The sequence below is a fragment of the Hyperolius riggenbachi genome, chromosome 8 (genome assembly GCF_040937935.1).
Source record: "Hyperolius riggenbachi isolate aHypRig1 chromosome 8, aHypRig1.pri, whole genome shotgun sequence".
Lineage (NCBI taxonomy): Eukaryota > Metazoa > Chordata > Amphibia > Anura > Hyperoliidae > Hyperolius > Hyperolius riggenbachi.
In genome coordinates, this window is record NC_090653.1 from 274,952,957 (window position 1) to 274,977,806 (window position 24,850).

The 24,850-nt window shown below is 43.9% G+C and overlaps 1 protein-coding gene across 1 annotated transcript in view; it reads right to left on the minus strand.

Moving 5' to 3' along the window:
- Positions 1–18,244: 18,244 nt before the first annotated feature.
- ASRGL1 (asparaginase and isoaspartyl peptidase 1) overlaps positions 18,245–24,850 on the minus strand; it is a 73,974-nt gene continuing 67,368 nt past the window's right edge. The window contains exon 7 of the mRNA XM_068249911.1: positions 18,245–18,939. Within this exon, the coding sequence (XP_068106012.1) occupies positions 18,725–18,939 (215 nt within the window). The 3' untranslated portion in view covers positions 18,245–18,724. The remainder of the gene's footprint in view (positions 18,940–24,850) is intronic.

The following is a 24,850-nucleotide window of genomic DNA, read 5'->3' on the forward strand; positions in this document are numbered from 1 at the left end:
CTCTGCTGAACCTAATAACTGGTTGGGCCACCCTTAGCAGCAATAACTGCAATCAAGCGTTTGCGATAACTTGCAACGAGTCTTTTACAGCGCTCTGGAGGAATTTTTGCCCACTAATCTTTGCAGAATTGTTGTAATTCAGCTTTATTTGAGGGTTTTCTAGCATGAACCGCCTTTTTAAGGTCATGCCACAACATCTCAATAGGATTCAGGTCAGGACTTTGACTAGGCCACTCCAAAGTCTTCATTTTGTTTTTCTTAAGCCATTAAGAGGTGGATTTGCTGGTGTGTTTTGGGTCACTGTCCTGCTGCAGCACCCAAGATCGCTTCAGCTTGAGTTGACGAACAGATGGCCGGACATTCTCCTTCAGGATTTTTTGGTAGACAGTAGAATTCATGGTTCCATCTATCACAGCAAGCCTTCCAGGTCCTAAAGCAGCAAAAACAACCCCAGACCATCACACTACCACCACCATATTTTACTGTTGGTATGATGTTCTTTTGCTGAAATGCTGTGTTACTTCTACGCCAGATGTAACGGGACATGCACCTTCCAAAAAGTTCAACTTTTGTCTCGTCGGTCCACAAGGTATTTTCCCCAAAGTCTTGCCAATCATTGAGATTTTTTTTTAGCAAAATTGAGATGAGCCTTCATGTTCTTTTTGCTTAAAGAGAACCCGAGGTGGGTTTGAAGAATATTATCTGCATACAGAGGCTGGATCTGCCTATGCAGCCCAGCCTCTGTTGCTATCCCAAACCCCCCTAAGGTCCCCCTGCACTCTGCAATCCCTCATAAATCACAGCCACGCTGCTGACAAACAGCTTGTCAGAGCTGGCTGTGCTTATCTCTATAGTGTCACTCTGCTGCTCTCCCCGCCTCCTGCAGAACTCCAGTCCCCGCCTGCATCCCTTCCCTCTCTGCTGATTGGAGGGAAGGGACGGGGGCAGGGACCGGAGCTATGCAGGAGGCGGGGGAGCAGCGGAGACTGACACTACAGATGTAAACACAGCCTCACAGCATGGCTGTGATTTATGAGGGATTGCAGAGTGCAGGGGGACCTTAGTGGGGTTTGGGATAGAAACAGAGGCTGGGCTGTGTATGGGCAGATCCAGCCTCTGTATGCAGATAACATTCTTTAAACACACCTCGGGTTCTCTTTAAAAGTGGTTTGTGCCTTGGATATCTGCCATGCAGACCGTTTTTGCCCAGTCTCTTTCTTATGGTGGAGTCATGAACAATGACCTTAATTGAGGCAAGTGAGGCCTGCAGTTCTTTAGATGTTGTCCTGGGGTCTGTTGTGGCCTCTCGGATGAGTTTTCTCTGCGCTGTTGGGGTAATTTTGGTCGGCCAGCCACTCCTGGGAAGGTTCATCACTGTTCCATGTTTTTGCCATTTGTGGATAATGGCTCTCACTGTGGTTCGCTGGAGTCCCAAAGCTTTAGAAATGGCTTTATAACCTTTACCAGACTGATAGATCTCAATTACAGTACTTTGTTCTCATTTGTTCCTGAATTTCTTTGGATCTTGGCATGATGTCTAGCTTTTGAGGTGCTTTTGGTCTACTTCTCTGTGTCAGATAGCTCCTATTTAAGTGATTTCTTGATTGAAACAGGTGTGGCAGTAACCAGGCCTGGGGGTGACTACAGAAATTGAACTCAGGTGTGATAAACCACAGTTAAGTTATTTTTTAACAGGGGGGACAATCACTTTTTCACACAGGGCCATGTAGATTTGGAGTTTTTTTTCTCACTAAATAATAAAAACTAGGGATGGGACGAATCCACAATTTCTTCGAATCCGAATCCGGATCCGAATCTAAAAAGGTTCTCGAATATCTCGAACCTTTCGAATCCCGAATCTAACGAATCCTGCACATACGAATTGTGCGATCCGTGGTATAGTTGCCCGCAGTATAGGTAGCGAGGTAAAGGTGCCTTCAGTATAGCTAGCTAGGTATGGGTGCCTTCAATATTGGTAGCTTTCAGTATAGGTAGCAAGGTATATGGGCCTTCAGTATAGGTAGCAGGGTATATAGGCCTTCAGTATAGGTAGCAGGGTATATGTGCCTTCAGTATAGGTAGCAGGGTATATGTGCCTTCAGTATAGGTAGCAGGGTATATGTGCCTTCAGTATAGGTAGCAGGGTATATGGGCCTTCAGTATAGGTAGCAGGGTATATGGGTCTTCAGTATAGGTAGCAGGGTATAGGGGCCTTCAGTATAGATAGCAGGGTATATGTGCCTTCAGTATAGGTAGCAGGGTATATAGGCCTTCAGTATAGGTAGCAAGGTATATGTGCCTTCAGTATAGGTAGCAGGGCCGGGCCGAGGCATAGGCTGGAGAGGCTCCAGCCTCAGGGCGCAGTGTAGGAGGGGGCGCACAATTCATTTAGCTGTCATTCCTAATTGTGTTTGAAGCAGAAAGAAATAAGACAAGGGGATACATAGCAGTGACTGCAAGCCAGATAACTAGATATTAAGGTGTTGGGGAGGTTGTGGGCCCTGTGGCACCTCTTAGTCTAATAGCAATCAGTGTGTGATGGCTGGGGGGGAGGGATGGAGGGGCGCACTTTGGTGTCTCAGCCTTGGGTGCTGGAGGACCTTGTCCCGCCTCTGATAGGTAGCAGGGTATATGGGCCTTCAGTATAGGTAGCAGGGTATATGGGCCTTCAGTATAGGTAGCAGGGTATATGGGCCTTCAGTATAGGTAGCAGGGTATATGGGCTTTCAGTATAGGTAGCAGGGTATATAGGCCTTCAGTATAGGTAGCAGGGTATAGGGGCCTTCAGTATAGGTAGCAGGGTATATGGGCCTTCAGTATAGGTAGCAGGGTATATAGAGGCCTTAAGTATAGGTAGGTATGTAGGTAGGTATAGGGGCCTTTAGGTAGGTAAAGGGACCTTCAGTATAGGTAGCAGGGTATAGGGCCTTCAGTATAGTTAACAGGGTATATAGAGGCCTTAAGTATAGGTAGGTATGTAGGTAGGTATAGGGGCCTTTAGGTAGGTAAAGGGACCTTCAGTATAGGTAGCAGGGTATAGGGCCTTAAGTATAGGTAGGTATGTAGGTAGGTAGGTATAGGGGCCTTTAGGTAGGTAGGTATAGGGGCCTTTAGGTAGGTAGGTAGGTACGTATAGGGGGCCTTTAGGTAGGTATAGTGGCCTGTAGGTAGGTAGGTAAGTATAGTGGCCGGTAGGTAGGTAGGTATAGTGTCCTGTAGGTAGGTAGGTAGTTAAAGGGACCTTCAGTATATGTAGCAGGGTATAGGGCCTTAAGTATAGGTAGGTATGTAGGTAGGTAGGTATAGGGGCCTTTAGGTAGGTAGGTATAGGGGCCTTTAGGTAGGTAGGCACGTATAGGGGGCCTTTAAGTAGGTAGGTAGGTATAGAGGCCTGTAGGTAGGTATAGGGGCCTTTAGGTAGGTAGGTAGGTAAGTATAGGGGCCTTTAGGTAGGAAGGTAGGTATAGGGGCCTTTAGGTAGGTAGGTAGGTAGGTACGTATAGGGGGCCTTTAGGTAGGTATAGTGGCCTGTAGGTAGGTAGGTAGGTATAGTGGCCGGTAGGTAGGTAGGTATAGTGTCCTGTAGGTAGGTAGGTAGTTAAAGGGACCTTCAGTATAGGTAGCAGGGTATAAGGCCTTAAGTATAGGTAGGTAAATAGGTAGGTAGGTATAGGGGCCTTTAGGTAGGTAGGTATAGGGGCCTTTAGGTAGGTAGGCACGTATAGGGGGCCTTTAGGTAGGTAGGTATAGAGGCCTTTAGGTAGGTATAGGGGCCTTTAGGTAGGTAGGTACATATAGGGGGCCTTTAGGTAGGTATAGGGGCCTGTAGGTAGGTAGGTAGGTATAGTGGTAGGTAGGTAGTATAGGGGGCCTTTAGGTAGGTATAGGGGCCTGTAGGTAGGTAGGTATAGTGCCCGGTAGGTAGGTAGGTAGGTACGTATAGGGGGCCTTTAGGTAGGTATAGTGGCAGGTAGGTAGGTAAAGTGGTAGGTAGGTGTCGCTCACCCCCATGGCCTCCTCCGTCCCCTGTGCCTCCTCGCTCACCCCTGCATAAGTATCAACTTACATGTCCAGTGGAGCGCAGACAGAGCGGCAGACCTCTTCCTTCCTTCTCGGTTCCCTCTAGTGGCCGGACCGGCTTTTACTGATGACGTCATTGTAAAAGCCGTCACTAGAGGGAACCAGGAAGTCAGCGAGAGGTCTGCCGCTCTGTCTGCGCTCCACTGGACGGGTGAGTTGATACAAAGTATGCGGGCGGCCGGGCGGAGGAGGCGCGGGGCGGTCGGAGGAGGCGCGGGTCGGAGGAGGACGAGTGCGAGCGGCGGATGCGCGGCGATGCAGCGTCGGGATTCGGCGGATTCGTAAAGTGGAAAATGGCGTCGGGATTCGAATCCACGAATCTCGAATATTTCCCAATATTCGAGGGATTCGTGGATTCGCCGGATTCGTCGTCCCATCCCATCATTTAAAACCGCATTTTGTGTTCAATTATGTTATCTTTGACTAATAGTTAACGGTTTTTGATGAGCAGAAACATTTAAGTGTGACAAACATGCAAAAGAATAAGAAATCAGGAAGGGGGCAAATAGTTTTTCACACCACTGTATATAGGGGACAGCGATGGACTGAGGGCATGGAGAGAGGATCGGGAAGACTATATGGGATCCACAGCCTTCCAACTCCATAGGAGATTTAATTTCTTTTTCCTCCAAGGTTCGCTTTACATTTGTTTTAATGTGGCTCAGGGCTGGATTACACTGAAAGTGGAAAAAAAAAAACAAAAAACAAAAAAAACATTTTCATGCACTTTTGTAGTTACTGGGTCCACAATGCACAAAAAAACCAAAAAAACAAAAAAAAAAAAGACCACGATCACAAAAAATTATAAAAATTAAAAAACATACAAAGAAAAATGTACATTTCTCCCAGAGTAAATGGCTTTCCTATGTTGCTTTTACTTAAAGGGAACGTGAACTGAGAAAAATTATTTAAATTTAACACATTACGTAGCTTCAAATGAATATTACATACTAACCTCACCATCAGTTCCTCTCAGATGCTCACCATTTTTTTCTTACAGTGATCCCATCCAGTTCTGACAATATTTTGTCAGAACTGAAATATACCAGTTGCTGTCAGTTATACTGTATATCAGCTGCTGTCAGTTACAACTGAATATGCAAGATAATGTCCATGTTTCCCTATGGCTCAAGTGGGCAATATTACAGTTTAACAGTGTGCTGACCAGGAAGCTGTTATGGGGTAATGGCCATTTTCAATATGGAAGACGGAGAATTACATTGATCACAGTGGACAAACAAGTTGCAGGAGAGGAGAAAGATTGATGAGGGGACTACACAGGAGGTAAGTATAACTTGTGTATGTTTATTTTGACTTTTAATTTTCAGTTCAGGTTCTCTTTAAGTTAGATATTCAAGAGCTGACAGATTTTGGACTGGTCCCATCTCCTTATGGGAGATTCTCACCATTTGCGAGGAAAGAAAAAGGAAATACTAGGGAAAGAAAATGGAAATACCAGCAATTCTCCCATGAGGAGATGGGCTAGCCCAAATTAGATCTGTCCGATATTCAGAATCTACTCTATATGACAGCAACAAGGAAACAAAAATTATAGTGAATATTACTCTGGGAAAATTATATAATATTCTATTATACTGTATGTACTGGTATTGCAAATTTTACAATATTTCATGATCGTTGTCATGTAAGTATAAGTGCACTACAGAGAAACTACGTTTTATTTCATGGCTTTCACTTAACCCCTTATGCAGTTCCTGACTGAGCAACCTGAGATGTAATGTAAAAAACAAAGAAAACTTCCCTTTTCAATAAACCAATATACATTATGACGGTCGGTTCACCCAAGTAGGGATGGCCCAGCCTTGGAGAACTCACGGAGAAGCACATGATCAGTTTGATCAGCTGATAGATTTGTAAGGCTCTGATTTGCTGGTCATGGTCATGTGTTAAACCAGGAAGTCATCACAGCAAATCAGAGGCTTAAAAATCAGCACATGATCAGCTGATCAAACTGATCATGGCTGGGCCATCTCTACACCCAAGTAGATATTTCAGTTTTTGGTAAACTTTGGTGAATTACAGGGATATGGGGTCTGCCCTATTTATTCTCTTTAAAGCTGCCAGTTGCTTGCCTGTCATGCAGATCATATCCGCTTCAGGTTTGCTTTAAAGGGAAGTGAAAATAAACGTATGATTGTATGTGTAGTACAGCTAAGAAATAGAACATTAGTAGCAAAGAAAAGTCTCATATTGTTTCCAGTACAGAAAGAGTTAAGAAACTTCACTTGTTATCTATGCAAAAGAGCTTCTCTGAGCTCCCCGACTGATTTAGTCAGAGAGCAGTGCTATTTTCGAAGGGCTGGAACCCACTAGAGCGATTTTCTGAGCGTTTAGGGAGCGATTCAAACCGGTAGCGATTCCCCTAAACGTTCGGCTAATGTTAACGGATGGGTCAAATTCCACTGGAGCGATTGCGATTACCAAAAACGCAAAACGCAGGACATGCAGCATTTTTCACGTTTAGAATTAGCAGTTAGCGTTAGCATTTCTGCAATATAAAGTATATAAACGCTGGCGTAATCGCTCATCAAAACTGCGCAGAGCGATTTTGTTAGCGTTTTGAAATTACTGCACACTGTAAACCAATTAATATTAATTGAAAGGACCAATCAGAATTAAAAACGCTAATCGCTACACAATCGCTGGCAAAACGCTTTCCCTTTTTAAAATGGCTACCCAAATCACCAGAAAATGCTCATGAAATCGCTTACAAAAAGCTGATACAAATCGCTAGCGACTGCGATTAGCGATAGCTATTTGTAGTGGGTTCCAGGCCTCAAGCACTTATATATGAAAGAAACAGTGAAAAACAACTTCAGGTAAGATTTTACTGTACAGAAGTTCAAAGGGTTACCTCTGCTCAGTTTCATCGTTTAAAATGCAGAATATAGTTTGTTAACTGCAAATATTAGAGAATGATGCAATGTAAAAAAAAAAAAAAAAAGAAGAAAAAAAAAAAGCTACCGGTATATAACTAAAGAATGAAGAGACATTTCTTTGCTAGTAAAGTTCTATTAATTACCCGTACTACACATACAATTCATTATGCTTTTTTATCCACTTTAGTGTCACTTTAAGGCAGACCTAAAATTTGAATGGGATTTCAAAATACAAATGAGAGTTGGGAGTGAAAGTGGTCCCATTTCTGGTTTATAATATAATTTTTTTCTTTAGGAGGAAGAAAGTTGGTAGAGTATTTTCTTCCCTTTCTTTTCTTCATAAAATATTTTCTTTATTTCAGAGGTAAAGGAAAATGGTCAATAGAGGAAGTTAACGCTCTATGGCTCCCTGCACACTGCAAATCTGTTTTGCGATTCCGATTCCGTTTCCGATTTTCAATTAGGATTTTCCCTGAATACATTCAACAGAAAAACGGATCAAAAAATGCAGCATGCAGTAAAGATTAAAAATCGGAATCAGAATCGGATGTAAAAGCCGATTAAAAAGCGGAATCTGAATCGGAATCGCATGCAGTGTGCAAGGAGTCTAAGGCTTTGTTCACATCTAAAAATCGAAATCACGGACAACAGCGATTTTCGATTTTGTGAATGATTTTTTCCCCCCTCCCGGCGCTTACCTGCGCGCTTCGTTTTTTTGTAAAGCTCTTTTCTAGCAGAGCAGTTTGTTTTTTTCACTTCCTGACGCAAGTCAGGAAGTGAACTCTTTGACCCGGAAAAGAGTAAACGCACTGGCCTCAATTCACTAAGCTTTATCAAACGTTTGATAATTTACCTCATGGGTAAAATCTAATTTTGAATTCACTAAGGTGTTATAGATTTATCGAATGTTTTATCGATAAAATGTTCAATAAATCTATAACACCTTAGTGAATTCATAATTATATTTTACCCATGAGGTAAATTATCAAACGTTTCATAAAGTGTTTGATTAATCTTAGTGAATTGAGGCCAATGTATTTATTCTTAAAAGTGCGAACGCAGCATAAAGTGATTTTGTGAGCGTTTTGCGTTTTACCTATACCTTCCATTGTAGCAAAAACGGCCTAAAATTGGTACAGGCAATGCTTTGCTGAGCAGGAACGCGCTGATATGACATAAGGATTCATTCCACATGCAGGGCCGGTTCAAGTTACAATGGGGCCCTAGGGCAAGATTAGCCTGGGGGCCCCCCAACAGACACCACCCTGACCAAAAAGCGTCTTCAGAAGCCCTTTGTTGCAGCCAAATTTCCCTCCTGGGACCCTGAGCTGGCTGCTGACCCTCCCCCAATCATCCCCCAACTTAACAGACTCTGCAGTGTCCCCGGGGAGCAACAGTTCAGATGGGTGAGGGACAACTTGGGGGCCCCTACAGGCTCTGGGGCCCTGGGGCAACTGCCTATTTTTTCCTATGGTAGCTCCGGCCCTGTCCACATGCGATTTGAGGGCGGTTTTTAAAAAATCGGCACTCAAAAAAACAAAACAATACAGCAAAACGCCCTAGGTGTGAAGGAGCCCTTTTTCCATAGACCTTTCACTGTCCTCATTCCAGCGCTGTCCCCCCTGGTAAAGTTATTCAACCTGCAGGTCAAATAAGTCTTCAGCCCTCCTTGGGCAGGCTTCAGAAGTACTTGGGTCTCCCGAATACTTCCAAAGATGAGCAGCTCAGCACTGAGCATGTGCAAAGAGGCTCATCTTCAGAAGCACTTGAGGACACAATGAGTCCCGAAGGTGGGAGATATGAATGGGTACAGCAGGGGAACAAAGAGACGAAAAGAGGACCAGGAATGCTCTATAGGATCCAGAGCCTTCCTTTTGCATAGAGAGTTTCCTCGCTTCAGGTCTGTTTTAAAAGCCTAAAAATCTGTACCTGAAACCTCTAATGTCCGTCCTCAAGGGCCATATCCATGACAGCGTTTAGGATGGACTAAAATGTGTTCTACTTCATGGACCACACCTTTCCCGATTCAGTCCCATCAATTAATTTGAGCTGTTCCAAAATGTGTGAGGACCTCAGCTATTGAGGACTAGAGTTTGACATCCCTGCATGGCTTCTTGGGTGGTAAGATCTTCCCATTTGAAGTTCAGGCCCATATCCTTGACTTGCAGTGTTGTAGCAGAAGTGGATACTGCAATGTAAAATTCCCACTGGAGCCCATACCTCCCTCCACAACATCATCCCTGCTGCTCTGAGTATTAGGGGTCCATTTCTACCCATTTCTTCATTTCTGTGTAGAATGGAACACCCAGAGGTATTTGAAGCAGCGTAAAGCTAGCTATAGAACGTCCAATATTAACAGATTGACTTAAAACAACAACATATAATCTATCAAAATACAGACAAATTGATTGAATGTGTCCACTCTTATGGATTGAGAATAGTCATGGGGGGATTGGCATTTCTGACAATGCTCTGTCCTTCATCAAGCAGTTCAAAGGTGGGGACATTGCAATCATTTTTACAAATCAGATATCTGCTAAAAATCGAGCTGAAGTGATGCAAAAGCAGTGTGGAAATCGATATATTAACACAAGGTAACAAAATGGAGATATTCATAACCATGAGACATCTCTTATATAAAAATAGTGATTTGTTATAGAATGACCATTAAACACAAGTTTTAGCTGTGATTATCTGTTGGAAGCACCACAACAGTTTCAGGTGGAAATCACTCTGAGGCCCAGTGCACACCATAAACCTCGAGCAGATCTGCAAAACGCTAGAGGTTTTTGAAGCAGATTTCTGAGCCATTCTAGGCATGTTTAGAGACGTTTTCTAAACATGCCTAGCGTTTTTTGGAGCATTTTTGTGTAGCAGATTTCATATATTGTTACAGTGAAGCTGTTACTGAACGGAATGTAACAAAAACGCCAGGAAAACAGCTCTGATCTAGCGTTTTTCAGAGCAGTTTGAGCTTTTCCTATACTTTACATTGAGGCAGAAACGCAGCTGCAAACCTCCAAAGGGCTGCAGGACCCACATTTGCGGTTTGCTAAAAACCTCAATCCTCTGGTGTGCACCATCCCATTTAAATACATTAGCCAAGCGTTTTCACAGGCGGAAGCGGTTTGCGGAACGCTTCAAAAACCGCTCGGTGTGCACCAGGCCTGAGAAGGTTTTACTTTTTTTTTTAATAAACTTTCAGGCCCAGTGCACACCAAAACCACTAGCAGATCGTCAAAACGCTAGCGGTTTTTGGAGCTGATTTCAGAGCGATTGTAGGCATGTTGAGACGTTTTTTAAACATGGCTAGCGTTTTTGTGTAGCAGATTACAAATACTGTTACAGTAAAAGCTGTTATTGAACAGCTTCTGTAACAAAAACGCCTGGAAAACCGCTCTGATCTAGCGTTTTCCACAGCGGTTTGCGTTATTTCCTATACTTTACATTGAGGACGAAACACTTCTGAAAACCGCAAACGCGCAGCGGGAGGCACGTTTACGGTTTGGAAAAAAACTCAAATCACTGGTGTGCACCATCCCATTGCAATACATTAGCCAAGCGTTTTCACTGGCGGATGCGGCTGGCGGATCGCTGCTAAAACCGCTCAGTGTGCACTGGGCCTCAAATGGAAATATTGGTCAGATGGTAATGTGTGATACATTGGTCAGATGCTTGCAAAAATACAATCAATGAGAAAAATGGATTGCAATTATCGAATCAGAAAAAAAAAAAAAAATTAATGAGTGGTGTATCAATTTTCTTTTCAACCAGAGAAATCTGATCATTTTTTCCACTTGAGTGAATAGAGAGGATGGCACTTTCAATTCAATAAATCTATATCCCAAAAACAGCATTGGCCAGCGTTGGCATGATACATATTTTACCAACACTATGAATTCCGACCAATATTTGAATTAAAAAAAACTTTGTAGATTTTATAAAAAATATTATTTTACCAATTTGGACACGCTGATCAACACTCCCAGATTATAAAAATAAGCTTTTAACTCAAACATGAAATATTATTTGTGTGTGCCTAGCACAGTAAGCATTGGTGTTATTAGTTCGGGATGACCTCTAATCTTGGTGGGGGCTGCTTTCACTTCACTGCTGGGAGATTGTGAGCTCTGATTATATTATATTGCTGTTGTTTGTAAAGTGTGTGTGTTGCTGCTTTGATATCTGGGGCTTGTGCATAGCGATTCATCAGATATCTAACAGCAAGTGCTTGTTTTAAAAGTACAATTTTTTTTTCTCTGTTTGCAGCAGGCTGTCAATCAGCTAGGGGGAGGGATTAGCTGTAACACAGGTGATTAATTAACAGGAAGTGTAAGCTACAGCTCTAATCTTGGTGGTGGGCTGCTTTCACTTCACTGCTGGGAGATTGTGAGCTCTGATTATATTATATTGCTGTTGTTTGTAAAGTGTGTGTGTTGCTGCTTTGATATCTGGGGCTTGTGCATAGCGATTCATCAGATATCTAACAGCAAGTGCTTGTTTTAAAAGTACAATTTTTTTTTCTCTGTTTGCAGCAGGCTGTCAATCAGCTAGGGGGAGGGATTAGCTGTAACACAGGTGATTAATTAACAGGAAGTGTAAGCTACAGCTCTAATCTTGGTGGTGGGCTGCTTTCACTTCACTGCTGGGAGATTGTGAGCTCTGATTATATTATATTGCTGTTGTTTGTAAAGTGTGTGTGTTGCTGCTTTGATATCTGGGGCTTGTGCATAGCGATTCATCAGATATCTAACAGCAAGTGCTTGTTTTAAAAGTACAATTTTTTTTTCTCTGTTTGCAGCAGGCTGTCAATCAGCTAGGGGGAGGGATTAGCTGTAACACAGGTGATTAATTAACAGGAAGTGTAAGCTACAGCTCTAATCTTGGTGGTGGGCTGCTTTCACTTCACTGCTGGGAGATTGTGAGCTCTGATTATATTATATTGCTGTTGTTTGTAAAGTGTGTGTGTTGCTGCTTTGATATCTGGGGCTTGTGCATAGCGATTCATCAGATATCTAACAGCAAGTGCTTGTTTTAAAAGTACAATTTTTTTTTCTCTGTTTGCAGCAGGCTGTCAATCAGCTAGGGGGAGGGATTAGCTGTAACACAGGTGATTAATTAACAGGAAGTGTAAGCTACAGCTCTAATCTTGGTGGTGGGCTGCTTTCACTTCACTGCTGGGAGATTGTGAGCTCTGATTATATTATATTGCTGTTGTTTGTAAAGTGTGTGTGTTGCTGCTTTGATATCTGGGGCTTGTGCATAGCGATTCATCAGATATCTAACAGCAAGTGCTTGTTTTAAAAGTACAATTTTTTTTTCTCTGTTTGCAGCAGGCTGTCAATCAGCTAGGGGGAGGGATTAGCTGTAACACAGGTGATTAATTAACAGGAAGTGTAAGCTACAGCTCTAATCTTGGTGGTGGGCTGCTTTCACTTCACTGCTGGGAGATTGTGAGCTCTGATTATATTATATTGCTGTTGTTTGTAAAGTGTGTGTGTTGCTGCTTTGATATCTGGGGCTTGTGCATAGCGATTCATCAGATATCTAACAGCAAGTGCTTGTTTTAAAAGTACAATTTTTTTTTCTCTGTTTGCAGCAGGCTGTCAATCAGCTAGGGGGAGGGATTAGCTGTAACACAGGTGATTAATTAACAGGAAGTGTAAGCTACAGCTCTAATCTTGGTGGTGGGCTGCTTTCACTTCACTGCTGGGAGATTGTGAGCTCTGATTATATTATATTGCTGTTGTTTGTAAAGTGTGTGTGTTGCTGCTTTGATATCTGGGGCTTGTGCATAGCGATTCATCAGATATCTAACAGCAAGTGCTTGTTTTAAAAGTACAATTTTTTTTTCTCTGTTTGCAGCAGGCTGTCAATCAGCTAGGGGGAGGGATTAGCTGTAACACAGGTGATTAATTAACAGGAAGTGTAAGCTACAGCTCTAATCTTGGTGGTGGGCTGCTTTCACTTCACTGCTGGGAGATTGTGAGCTCTGATTATATTATATTGCTGTTGTTTGTAAAGTGTGTGTGTTGCTGCTTTGATATCTGGGGCTTGTGCATAGCGATTCATCAGATATCTAACAGCAAGTGCTTGTTTTAAAAGTACAATTTTTTTTTCTCTGTTTGCAGCAGGCTGTCAATCAGCTAGGGGGAGGGATTAGCTGTAACACAGGTGATTAATTAACAGGAAGTGTAAGCTACAGCTCTAATCTTGGTGGTGGGCTGCTTTCACTTCACTGCTGGGAGATTGTGAGCTCTGATTATATTATATTGCTGTTGTTTGTAAAGTGTGTGTGTTGCTGCTTTGATATCTGGGGCTTGTGCATAGCGATTCATCAGATATCTAACAGCAAGTGCTTGTTTTAAAAGTACAATTTTTTTTTCTCTGTTTGCAGCAGGCTGTCAATCAGCTAGGGGGAGGGATTAGCTGTAACACAGGTGATTAATTAACAGGAAGTGTAAGCTACAGCTCTAATCTTGGTGGTGGGCTGCTTTCACTTCACTGCTGGGAGATTGTGAGCTCTGATTATATTATATTGCTGTTGTTTGTAAAGTGTGTGTGTTGCTGCTTTGATATCTGGGGCTTGTGCATAGCGATTCATCAGATATCTAACAGCAAGTGCTTGTTTTAAAAGTACAATTTTTTTTTCTCTGTTTGCAGCAGGCTGTCAATCAGCTAGGGGGAGGGATTAGCTGTAACACAGGTGATTAATTAACAGGAAGTGTAAGCTACAGCTCTAATCTTGGTGGTGGGCTGCTTTCACTTCACTGCTGGGAGATTGTGAGCTCTGATTATATTATATTGCTGTTGTTTGTAAAGTGTGTGTGTTGCTGCTTTGATATCTGGGGCTTGTGCATAGCGATTCATCAGATATCTAACAGCAAGTGCTTGTTTTAAAAGTACAATTTTTTTTTCTCTGTTTGCAGCAGGCTGTCAATCAGCTAGGGGGAGGGATTAGCTGTAACACGAGGTATTTGGACAGCTTCAGGTCTCAGTACTGAGCTTGCTCAGTCTGTGGCTTGCTCACTAAGTGGCTTCGACACAAGTGGCATAGGCGTTAAAAAACAGGCGTTAGAACACAGGCACAAAGAGAGAAGGGAGAGGAAACAGGTAAGGACTAAAAAAAAAAAAAAAACCTTCAACCAATATTGCGGTTTTTTTGCATTGGTTAGAATGTGCTAACACGTTGTGGTGTAGTCTTTAAGTTTTGAGGACTCCACCCCAGCTTCACTCACTCCCCCTCCCCTCCTCCCCCTCCTCCCCCCCACCCCAACTTTACTCACTCCCCCTCCTCCACCCCTCCCCCTCTTCCACCCCAGCTACACTTACTCCCGAACGTCACTCACTCTCCCGTTTCATCTTTTACCACCATAGTTTACTTTAAATAAATTTTCCCCACACAATAGTCATCATGTTGGACAATGCAGTACAGTGTACATCCTGCAGCATGTATGCATGCCTTGATCAGCGGATTGAGGGTGTTTACTGTTGCCCTGGATGTGTGCGTGTTGCTCGGTTAGAGGCGGAAGTCGCAGAGCTAAATAAGCATCTCGCAACACTGAGACGCATACACAACATGGAGATGAGCTTGGATCTCACGATCCAGACACTTGATGGAACCCTTGAAGATGAGGCGGGTGGAGTAAAGCCGGAGCAAGAAGCAGAGGTAGCCGCTAGTTGGGTCACAGTTAGAAGGGGTAGGGGAAAAAGTGGCAGGGAGGCTAGTCCCGAGTTGTCCCTCACTAATAAGTATGCTTGTTTGCGTAATATTGGTGAGGACGACTCTGGAGTAGCAATGCTGCAGCAGGATGTGCTCCTTAGCAACCAAGGGGCAGACTGCTGTAACGAGAAAGGGAATAGGAGTGCAGCTAAGGCTAGACAGGTACTGGTGGTAGGGGATTCAATTATTAGGCGCACAGACAGGGTAATCTGTCGAAGAAACCGTGAATGCCGTACAGTCTGTTGCCTCCCGGGTGCTCGGGTTCGGCATATAGCGGAAAGAATTGACAGATTATTGGGTGGGGCTGGGGAAGACCCGGCTGTCATGGTACACATTGGCACCAATGACAAAGTTAGTGGGAGATGGAAGGTCCTCAAAAATGATTTTCAGGTACTTGGAGATAAACTTAAAGCAAGGACCTCCAAGGTGGTGTTCTCTGAAATACTGCCAGTGCCACGTGCTACATCTGAGAGACAGAGGGAGCTTAGGGAGTTAAATAAGTGGCTGAGAAATTGGTGTAGGAAGGAAGGGTTTGGGTTCCTGGAGAACTGGGCAGACTTTGCAGTCGGCTACAGGTTCTACAGCAGGGACGGGCTGCACCTTAATGGGGAGGGTGCAGCTGCATTGGGGGAGAAGATGGCTAAACGGTTGGAGGAGATTTTAAACTAGGATCTGGGGGGAGGCGGGAGGATAAAGTCTCAACATATAGACAAGATAAGGTAAAAAGACAGTGGGAGCCTAACATTATGGGGGGTGGAGAGGGGGGTGGGGACAGTGTAAAGATTAAGGAGGTTGGTAAAACTTCAAGTAGCCCATTTCAGGTAAACAAAATTGGTAAATGTGGTGGTAAAAATATAAAGTGCATGATAACCAATGCTCGGAGCCTTGCAAATAAAATAGATGAACTAGAGTTCATTCTGAATGACAAAGGCTATGACATTGTGGGAATAACCGAGACATGGATGGATGAAAGTCATGACTGGATAGCCAATTTAAAAGGATACAATGTGTTCAGGAGGGATAGAACAGGGAAAAAAGGTGGAGGGGTTTGTCTCTTTGTTAAGAATTCTTTTACAGCTGTCCTCAACGATGAGATGGAGGAAGATTGCGAAGATGTGGAGTCCGTTTGGGTAAATATTCATGGTGGAAATAAAAGTTGCCTATTGCTTATTGGGGTATGCTACAGACCACCTCATATTAATGAAGCTGCAGAACTGCAATTACTACAGCAAATTGAAAAAGCGGCAAGTAAAAATGAGGTCATAGTTATGGGCGACTTCAACTTTCCAGACATTGACTGGGGTATTGAGGCTACCCATTCTGGTAAAAGCAGCAGATTTCTGGCAGCACTACAGGACAATTACTTGACTCAAATGGTAACGGAACCAACTAGGGGGAATGCGTTACTGGATCTGATCATTTCGAATAGACCAGATAATGTATCAAATGTGCAGGTTCAAGAACATTTGGGAAATAGTGATCACAACATGATAACGTTTGATCTGGTGACTGATAGGCCACGGGGCAGCGGGACCACTAAAACTATGAATTTTAGAAAAGCAAAGTTCAATCAAATCAGGCAGGCACTAAGTTTGGTGAACTGGGATAATGTACTACAAGGGGAGGACACTGAAGGGAAATGGCAAGCTTTTAAACGTATTCTCAATCAATATTGTAGTATGTATATCCCATATGGAAACAAAATGTCTAGGAATAAAAAAAGGCCTCTATGGATGAATAGAAAGGTTAAAGATAAAATGAAGAGGAAAAAGAATGCCTATAAGGTCCTAAAACAGGAGGGGACCGAGGCTGCACTAAGCAATTATAAGGAGTGCAAAAATTGTAAAAAAGAAATTAGGCTGGCAAAGATCGAAGCTGAAAATCAAATCGCTAGGGATATCAAATCTAACCCAAAAAAGTTTTACAAGTACATCAACTCTAAAAAAAGAAAGGTTGACTGTATAGGACTCCTAAAGGATGAGGGTGGGAACTCAATGGTGGATGACCAAGGTAAGGCAGAGTTATTAAATGCTTTCTTTGCTTCTGTCTTTACAAAGGAAACAGCACTGTTGCAAATTACAGAGGCGGAAGAGTCTCAATCTTCTAACTGTAATATTAAATACTTAACGCAGGAAGAAGTAAAGGCAAGACTAAATAAATTAAAAATAGACAAGGCACCTGGCCCGGATGGCATGCATCCTCGGGTCCTAAGGGAATTAAGTTCAGTTATAGATAAACCCCTTTATCTTATCTTTTGTGACTCTCTTGCGACTGGCAGAGTCCCAGTGGATTGGCGTACAGCCCACGTTTTCCCATTATTTAAGAAGGGCAAAAAATCAGATCCAGGAAATTATAGACCTGTAAGCTTAACATCAGTTGTATGCAAACTATTTGAGGGGTTACTAAGAGATACTATACATGACTTCATAGTAGAAAATAATCTTATTTCTCAGCATCAACATGGGTTTACTAAAGACAGGTCCTGTTTGACTAACATGCTCAGCTTTTATGAGGTAGTGAATGCTAATATGGATATTGGGAATGCTGTAGATGTGATATACTTAGACTTTGCTAAGGCATTCGACACTGTTCCCCACAAAAGTCTGGTGCAAAAGTTGAGGATGCAAGGACTGGGGAAGAGTCTGTGTGCTTGGATAGGGAACTGGCTAATGGACAGAAAACAAAGAGTTGTGGTCAATGGATCATACTCAAAATGGGAGACTGTTAGCAGTGGGGTCCCACAGGGGTCTGTACTGGGTCCAGTGCTCTTCAATTTATTTATTAATGACCTAGTGGATACAGTAGTGAGCAATGTTGCTATTTTTGCAGATGATACAAAATTGTGCAGAATCATCAACTCTAAGGAAGATAGTGTTATATTGCAACAGGATCTGGATAGGATGGCTATATGGGCACATACATGGCAGATGAAATTCAATGTTGACAAATGTAAAGTCATGCATTTTGGTCGTACCAATGGTCTAACACCATACAAAATAAATGGGATACAGTTGGGGACATCAAACTTGGAGAAGGACTTAGGAGTACTCATCGACAACAAGTTAAATAATCGTACTCAATGCCAAGCCGCTGCAGCTAAAGCTAACAAAATTTTGGGATGCATTAAAAGGGAAATAAAAACTCGAGATGCTAGCATAATATTGCCCCTGTTTAACTCTCTAGTAAGGCCACATCTGGAATATGGAATTCAGTTCTGGGCACCACATTACAAAAAAGATATTGCAGTTTTAGAGCAGGTGCAGAGACGAGCAACAAAATTGATACGTGGGATGGAGGGTCTCACTTACCAAGAAAGGTTAGATAAACTGGGTTTATTTAGTCTAGAGAAAAGACGCCTTAGAGGAGATCTAATTAACATGTATAAATACATCAGAGGGCAATATAATAGCTTGGCGGATGAGCTTTTTGTCCCTAGGCCTTCTCAAAGGACTAGAGGACATGATCTGCGCATGGAGGAAAAACGTTTTAGCCATTTATTTAGGAAAGGGTTCTTTACAGTAAGAGTGATTAAGATGTGGAATGCATTGCCACAGGAAGTCGTTATGGCAAACTCTATACCTGCATTTAAAGGGGGCTTAGATGCTTTCCTTGCGTTGAATGACATCCATGGCTACAATTACTAGGTAATGCCAATGATGTTAATCCAGGGATTTTATGATCAACAGGGATATGTGAGGGAGCAGGCTGGAGTTGTACTTTGTACTGGTTGAACTCGATGGACGTATGTCTTTTTTCAACCAAAGTAACTATGTAACTATGTAACTATGTAAATGAGATACAAATATTTCATGCAGATTTATGTACATTTTAGGCAAATATACTGTATGTAGCTTGAAAAAGGATCAATTGGGTCTCACTCGGGTTTAAATTGATTGGTCCATTTTCAAGCTGCATATATTTGCATGAAAATGTACATAAATCTGCATGAACTCGGAAATAGTTGCATCTCATTGATCAGCCCTATGAATCACATTGCGGGATCTTATTGTCATATTAACAGTTACAGAATTTCAGAGAGCGGGACAATCTCATTATCCCCTTGATGAATACCGCACTGTAAACAATCATCTTTCACAGCAGCCCAGGTCATGTGCTTCGTGGAGAATTTAGCAGTCCATTCGCCAGCACTGTTCACTACTATAACCCCACCACTGCCGTCCACGCGGGTTTTCATGTACTTCAGACCTTCATCTGCGGCCTCTTCCAAGGACATACCTAGAAAATAAGAATAACGGAGTTCATATCCTTTCAGACTCTGTCACTTTGTAATCAAAATACCCCCCCCCCCAAAAAAAAGAAGCCGAATTGCATCTTTCCCACTAATTCACGGTGACCAGGAGGGGGGGGGGAGAATAGTAATTACCGCCACCAGGACTTGTGCAGGAGTAGGGTGAGCAGTTTATTGCCATTACCCTGCGCCAAAATCTCCCAATGGCTAATTCATAAGTATATGGAAGAGAAAGGCTGCCATTTACTAAGTAAACAAAAGGAGGTATTGTGGTCTACTGGAATATCTGCTGAACTAATTGTGACAGCTGTAGTAGTAGTAAGGCCTGTTTCTACTAGAAGCATGCAAAGTCGCATTATATTTTTAGGATGCAAAATCGCACGCAAATTCACATACGTAGAGGTCCATTTTTACATAAAAATTTGCATGCATTATCACTTTTTGTTCATTTCTACTGACATTGACAAAAACGCACACAGAAACGTACAAAAACAAAACCCACGAATGAAAAAACTGGTGTGAAAATCTCATGTGGCGACCGGAAACTTGTAGCACTGTGGTCCACATTTTTCCTGGATGCAAATTTTACATATAATGCAAACAAGCCCACCCACTGAAATGCACTGGTATGCGAATTTGTGTGCAGCAAATCCACACAAATTTTCATCTATTGGTAACGGGCGGTAATCCCTGCCCTTCCATGGGTATGTATAGCAACACACATGTTGAGCTTTCTGCCCATGTGATGCTGATAGGGAATACATCAGTAACGCCATATTACCGATATTTTGCAATAGACTTAGGCCTGGTTCACATTAGCGTTCCCTGTCCGGATCCGCCTGATCGGATCCGGACCGTATACTGTACAAACTGAACGTACGTTCCGCATAGCAATGCAAAGGCTATGCGGACGTTCACATGCGTACGTTCCGTACAGAACGGAGCCGGATCGGATCCGGACTCCGGAGGCTTTTCCAACATGCGCTATTTTTTGGGTCCGGATCATCCGGCCCACACACCTGGACCGGAGCCTGACTGCACCATGCGGATATAGAAACCTATGGGGAACGGAAAGCACAGAACACACAGGATACAAACACCTGACGTTCTACCCCACTTCCTATGCGTATCATAGCGGCCATTTCGGATGGGGACACATGGGCCCAGCATATCTGGAGTGGAGCAGCAGTGACACACGTGCTGGAGCTGTTTGGCAGTATGTCGGAGGTGGAGGTGAGGCCTACAGCAGAGGACCTGATTGTACAGGTGCACCAGGTGCACCTTCTGCTGACCCCAACAACTTTAAAGGTATTTTGTTATTTTTTTACGATCCGGATCCGGATGGCAGCCTGATACAGTCCTGATGCAAACGGACCGGATCCGGATCAGAACCGTACGGTTCCAATCCGGATCAGGTCCTGATACGATCCAGATCCGGTCCGTTTGCATGCCAAAACGCAAGTGTGAACGGGGCCTTACCCAGACCCCAATTCTCACACGAATCCACCCACCTAATGCCCAACACTAACCAGTAACCCCCCCCCCCCCCCCAAAGTACAGAAGCAGTAAGCAACAGCCATAAGCACTATTCAAACTAATAGCCGTTTGGCTAATCAAGCCATAGCCTACCTGTAGCCAAAATAGTTGCCCAATGGCTACTAATAGCCAATCGACTAGCATTGTGTGTACAGCTCACTGCCTCAATGCCCCATAACTGGTATTTAAAGAGACCCTGTACTGAAAAAAAACCTCGGGAGGGGGAAGCATCAGGGTCCCAATGAGGCTTCCCCCTCCCCTGTAGCTGCAGGCAATCCAGCGCTGGCCATCCCGAAGTCTCCGGCAATCCTGGCTCGATAAGCCTGACCAGCTAGATTTATTTACCTTCCCTGGCTCCTGCAGGTGGCGCTGTGTCGGCTCTCAGCATGGAAATAGACGAAAATAGCCGATCTCTGTCGGGTCCGCTCTACTACGCAGGCGCAGGGGACTTGCGGCTGCACAGTAGAGTGGCCCGACAGTGAGCAGAGAGCCGATACTGCCCCTGCACTGGAGCCGGGAAGGTAAATATGTACATCCCAGCTGTTTGGAGACCGCCGTGGGACACAGGAGGACGGGGGAAGCCTCGATAGGATCCGGAGGCTTCCCCCACCAGAGGTCAGCACCCACAGGGGAACTTTTTCTCGTTACAGGTTTTCTTTAAAGTGTGCCTGAAAGAAAGAAAACAAATTGACCCAAGGAGATACTTACCTCTGTTTGCTTCTGTCTGGTGAGGATGGGGGAAGCCTCTTTATGATCCTCTTTGGGACCCTCAAATATCTGCTTGTCAGGAACTCATGCAGACGCAGTATCAGCTTCCCCTCTGTCTCCGGCAACAATAGCCGAGCGCAATAGAGTCCGCTCTACTGTGCAGGCGCAAGTCATCTGCGCAGTAGAGTGGACCCGATCTGGCTTGGCTAGTTCCACCACAGCCTGAACAGAAAGCCGATACTGTGCCTGTGCGAGGCTCCCAAAGTAAATATTATGGTGCCCGTTTCTCTGGGGTTCCCGAGCGCTGGATCGGGGCTGCAGAGGAGGAAGCATGGAAGCCTTATTAGGAGCCAGAGGGTTCCGATTTTTGGTGTCTGTTAGAAGCCTGCTGAAATGAACTGCTTCACCTCCCATTGCCAGTTCACCGTAAACATGAAATCGTTGTCCCAGATGAGATATAAAAATGCAACTGGCTGCTGTCATTTCTAGCTATCCTGCAAACCTGGGGAAATTCCTGTTTACACAGATGACATTACTTTGTGCCATAACTTAATGGTCAAAAAGGAGTTGGGAGGCTGTTTGTTATTGTATGTTATGCTATATACTAAACTTTAAGCACACTTTGAATGATATACAGTGGGTTGCAAAAGTATTCGGGCCCTTGAAGTTTTCCACATTTTGTCACATTACTGCCACAAACATGAATCAATGTTATTGGAATTCCATGTGAAGGACCAATACAAAGTGGTGTACATGTGAGAAGTGAAACGGAAATTATACATGATTCCAAACATTTTTTACAAATCAATAACCGCAAAGTGGGGTGTGCGTAATTATTCAGCCCCCTGAGTCAATACTTTGTAGAACCACCTTTTGCTGCAATTACAGCTGCCAGTCTTTTAGGGTATGTCTCTACCAGCTTTGCACATCTAGAGACTGAAATCCTTGCCCATTCTTCTTTGTAAAACAGCTCCAGCTCAGTCAGATTAGATGGACAGCGTTTGTGAACAGCAGTTTTCAGATCTTGCCACAGATTCTCGATTGGATTTAGATCTGGACTTTGACTGGGCCATTCTAACACATAGATATGTTTTGTTTTAAACCCTTCCATTGTTGCCCTGGCTTTATGTTTAGGGTAATTGTCCTGCTGGAAGGTGAACCTCCGCCCCAGTCTCAAGTCTTTTGCAGTCTCCAAGAGGTTTTCTTCCAAGATTTTCCTGTATTTAGCTCCATCCATCTTCCCATCAACTCTGACCAGCTTCCCTGTCCCTGCTGAAGAGAAGCACCCCCAGAGCCTGCTGCTGCCACCACCATATTTGACAGTGGGGACGGTGTGTTCAGAGTGATGTGCAGTGTTAGTTTTCCGCCACACATAGCGTTTTGCATTTTGGCCAAAAAGTTCCATTTTGGTCTCATCTGACCAGAGCACCTTCTTCCACATGTTTGCTGTGTACCCACATGGCTTGTGGCAAACTGCCAACGGGACTTCTTATGCTTTCTGTTAACAATGCCTGTCTTCTAGCCACTCTTCCATAAAGGCCAACTTTGTGCAGTGCACGACTAATAGTTGTCCTATGAACAGATTCCCCCACCTGAGCTGTAGATCTCTGCAGCTCGTCCAGAGTCACCATGGGCCTCTTGACTGCATTTCTGATCAGCGCTCTCCTTGTTCGGCCTGTGAGTTTAGGTGGATGGGCTTGTCTTGGTAGGTTTACAGTTGTGCCATACTCCTTATATTTACCAAACACACAATTGGAGAACCTCACTCCCAAACAGTTCTCTGCTGCTTTATAAAGCCTGCAGGCTGCTCATAAGCCAATGAGAAGTGCACACATAATACACCTAGCTTGCAGTGATAATCAAGCAAAAGCTGAGCAAGTCAGCCAATTAGTAGGAGAGGGCTTCAGTTGCATATAGACAATGGCTATATGACCAGCAGGGGGCACCAGCGTGCAGGATATTCCCTCTCATCTGCCCCCCTCCTAACTAAACTGCATGGGATACTACAATAATTAAAAACAATGGTGCATGAGCCAGCCTGGGGCCCCGGGAACTCTCACTGCCCGGGGCCCCAGAACCAGCATCTGACACCATATGTGAGCGCAGCCAAGACCTTGGAGCTGCCACCTCCAAGGCCTGTCTCCTACTGCTCTAAAACTTACCAAACACACAATTGGAGAACCTCACTCCCAAACAGTTCTCTGCTGCTTTATAAAGCCTGCAGGCTGCTCATAAGCCAATGAGAAGTGCACACATAATACACCTAGCTTGCAGTGATAATCAAGCAAAAGCTGAGCAAGTCAGCCAATTAGTAGGAGAGGGCTTCAGTTGCATATAGACAATGGCTATATGACCAGCAGGGGGCACCAGCGTGCAGGATATTCCCTCTCATCTGCCCCCCTCCTAACTAAACTGCATGGGATACTACAATAATTAAAAACAATGGTGCATGAGCCAGCCTGGGGCCCCGGGAACTCTCACTGCCCGGGGCCCCAGAACCAGCATCTGACACCATATGTGAGCGCAGCCAAGACCTTGGAGCTGCCACATCCAAGGCCTGTCTCCTACTGCTCTAAAACTTACCAAACACACAATTGCTTATGAGCAGCCTGCAGGCTTTATAAAGCAGCAGAGAACTGTTTGGGAGTGAGGTTCTCCAATTGTGTGTTTGGTAAGTTTTAGAGCAGTAGGAGACAGGCCTTGGATGTGGCAGCTCCAAGGTCTTGGCTGCGCTCACATATGGTGTCAGATGCTGGTTCTGGGGCCCCGGGCAGTGAGAGTTCCCGGGGCCCCAGGCTGGCTCATGCACCATTGTTTTTAATTATACTCCTTATATTTCTGAATGATCGCTTGAACAGTGCTCCGTGGGATGTTCAAGGCTTTGGAAATCTATTTGTAGCCTAAGCCTGCTTTAAATTTCTCCATAACTTGATCCCTGACCTGTCTTGTGTGTTCTTTGGACTTCACGGTGTTGTTGCTCCCAATATTCTCTTAGACAACATCAGAGGCCGTCACAGAGCAGCTGTATTTATACTGACATTAGATTACACACAGGTGCACTCTATTTAGTCATTCGCACTCATCAGGCAATGTCTATAGGCAACTGACTGCACTCAAATCAAAGGGGGCCGAATAATTATGCACACACTACTTTACAGTTATTTATTTGTAAAAAATGTTTGGAATCATGTATGATTTTCGTTCCACTTCTCACATGTACACCACTTTGTATTGGTCTTTCATGTGGAATTCCAATAAAATTGATGCATGTTTGTGGCAGTAATATGACAAAATGTGGAAAACTTCAAGGGGGCTGAATACTTTTGCAACCCACTGTATATAGTTAAAGGATATCTGAAGCAAGAGGGGTATGGAGGCTGCCACATTTATTTTCTTTTGCACGATACCATTGCCTGGCTGTCCTGCTGATCCTCTGCCTCTAATACTTTTAGCCGTAGACCCTGAACAAGCATGCATCAGATCCTTACATTGTCAGATCTGACAAGATTAGCTGCATGTTTATTTCTGGTGCTATTCAGACACATTGCAGCCGAATAGATCAGTAAGGCCACCAGGCAACCGGTATGGTTTAAAGAGAGCCCGAGGTGGGTATTTAAAATGTTAAGAGAACACAGAGGCATATCCTGTGCGCTA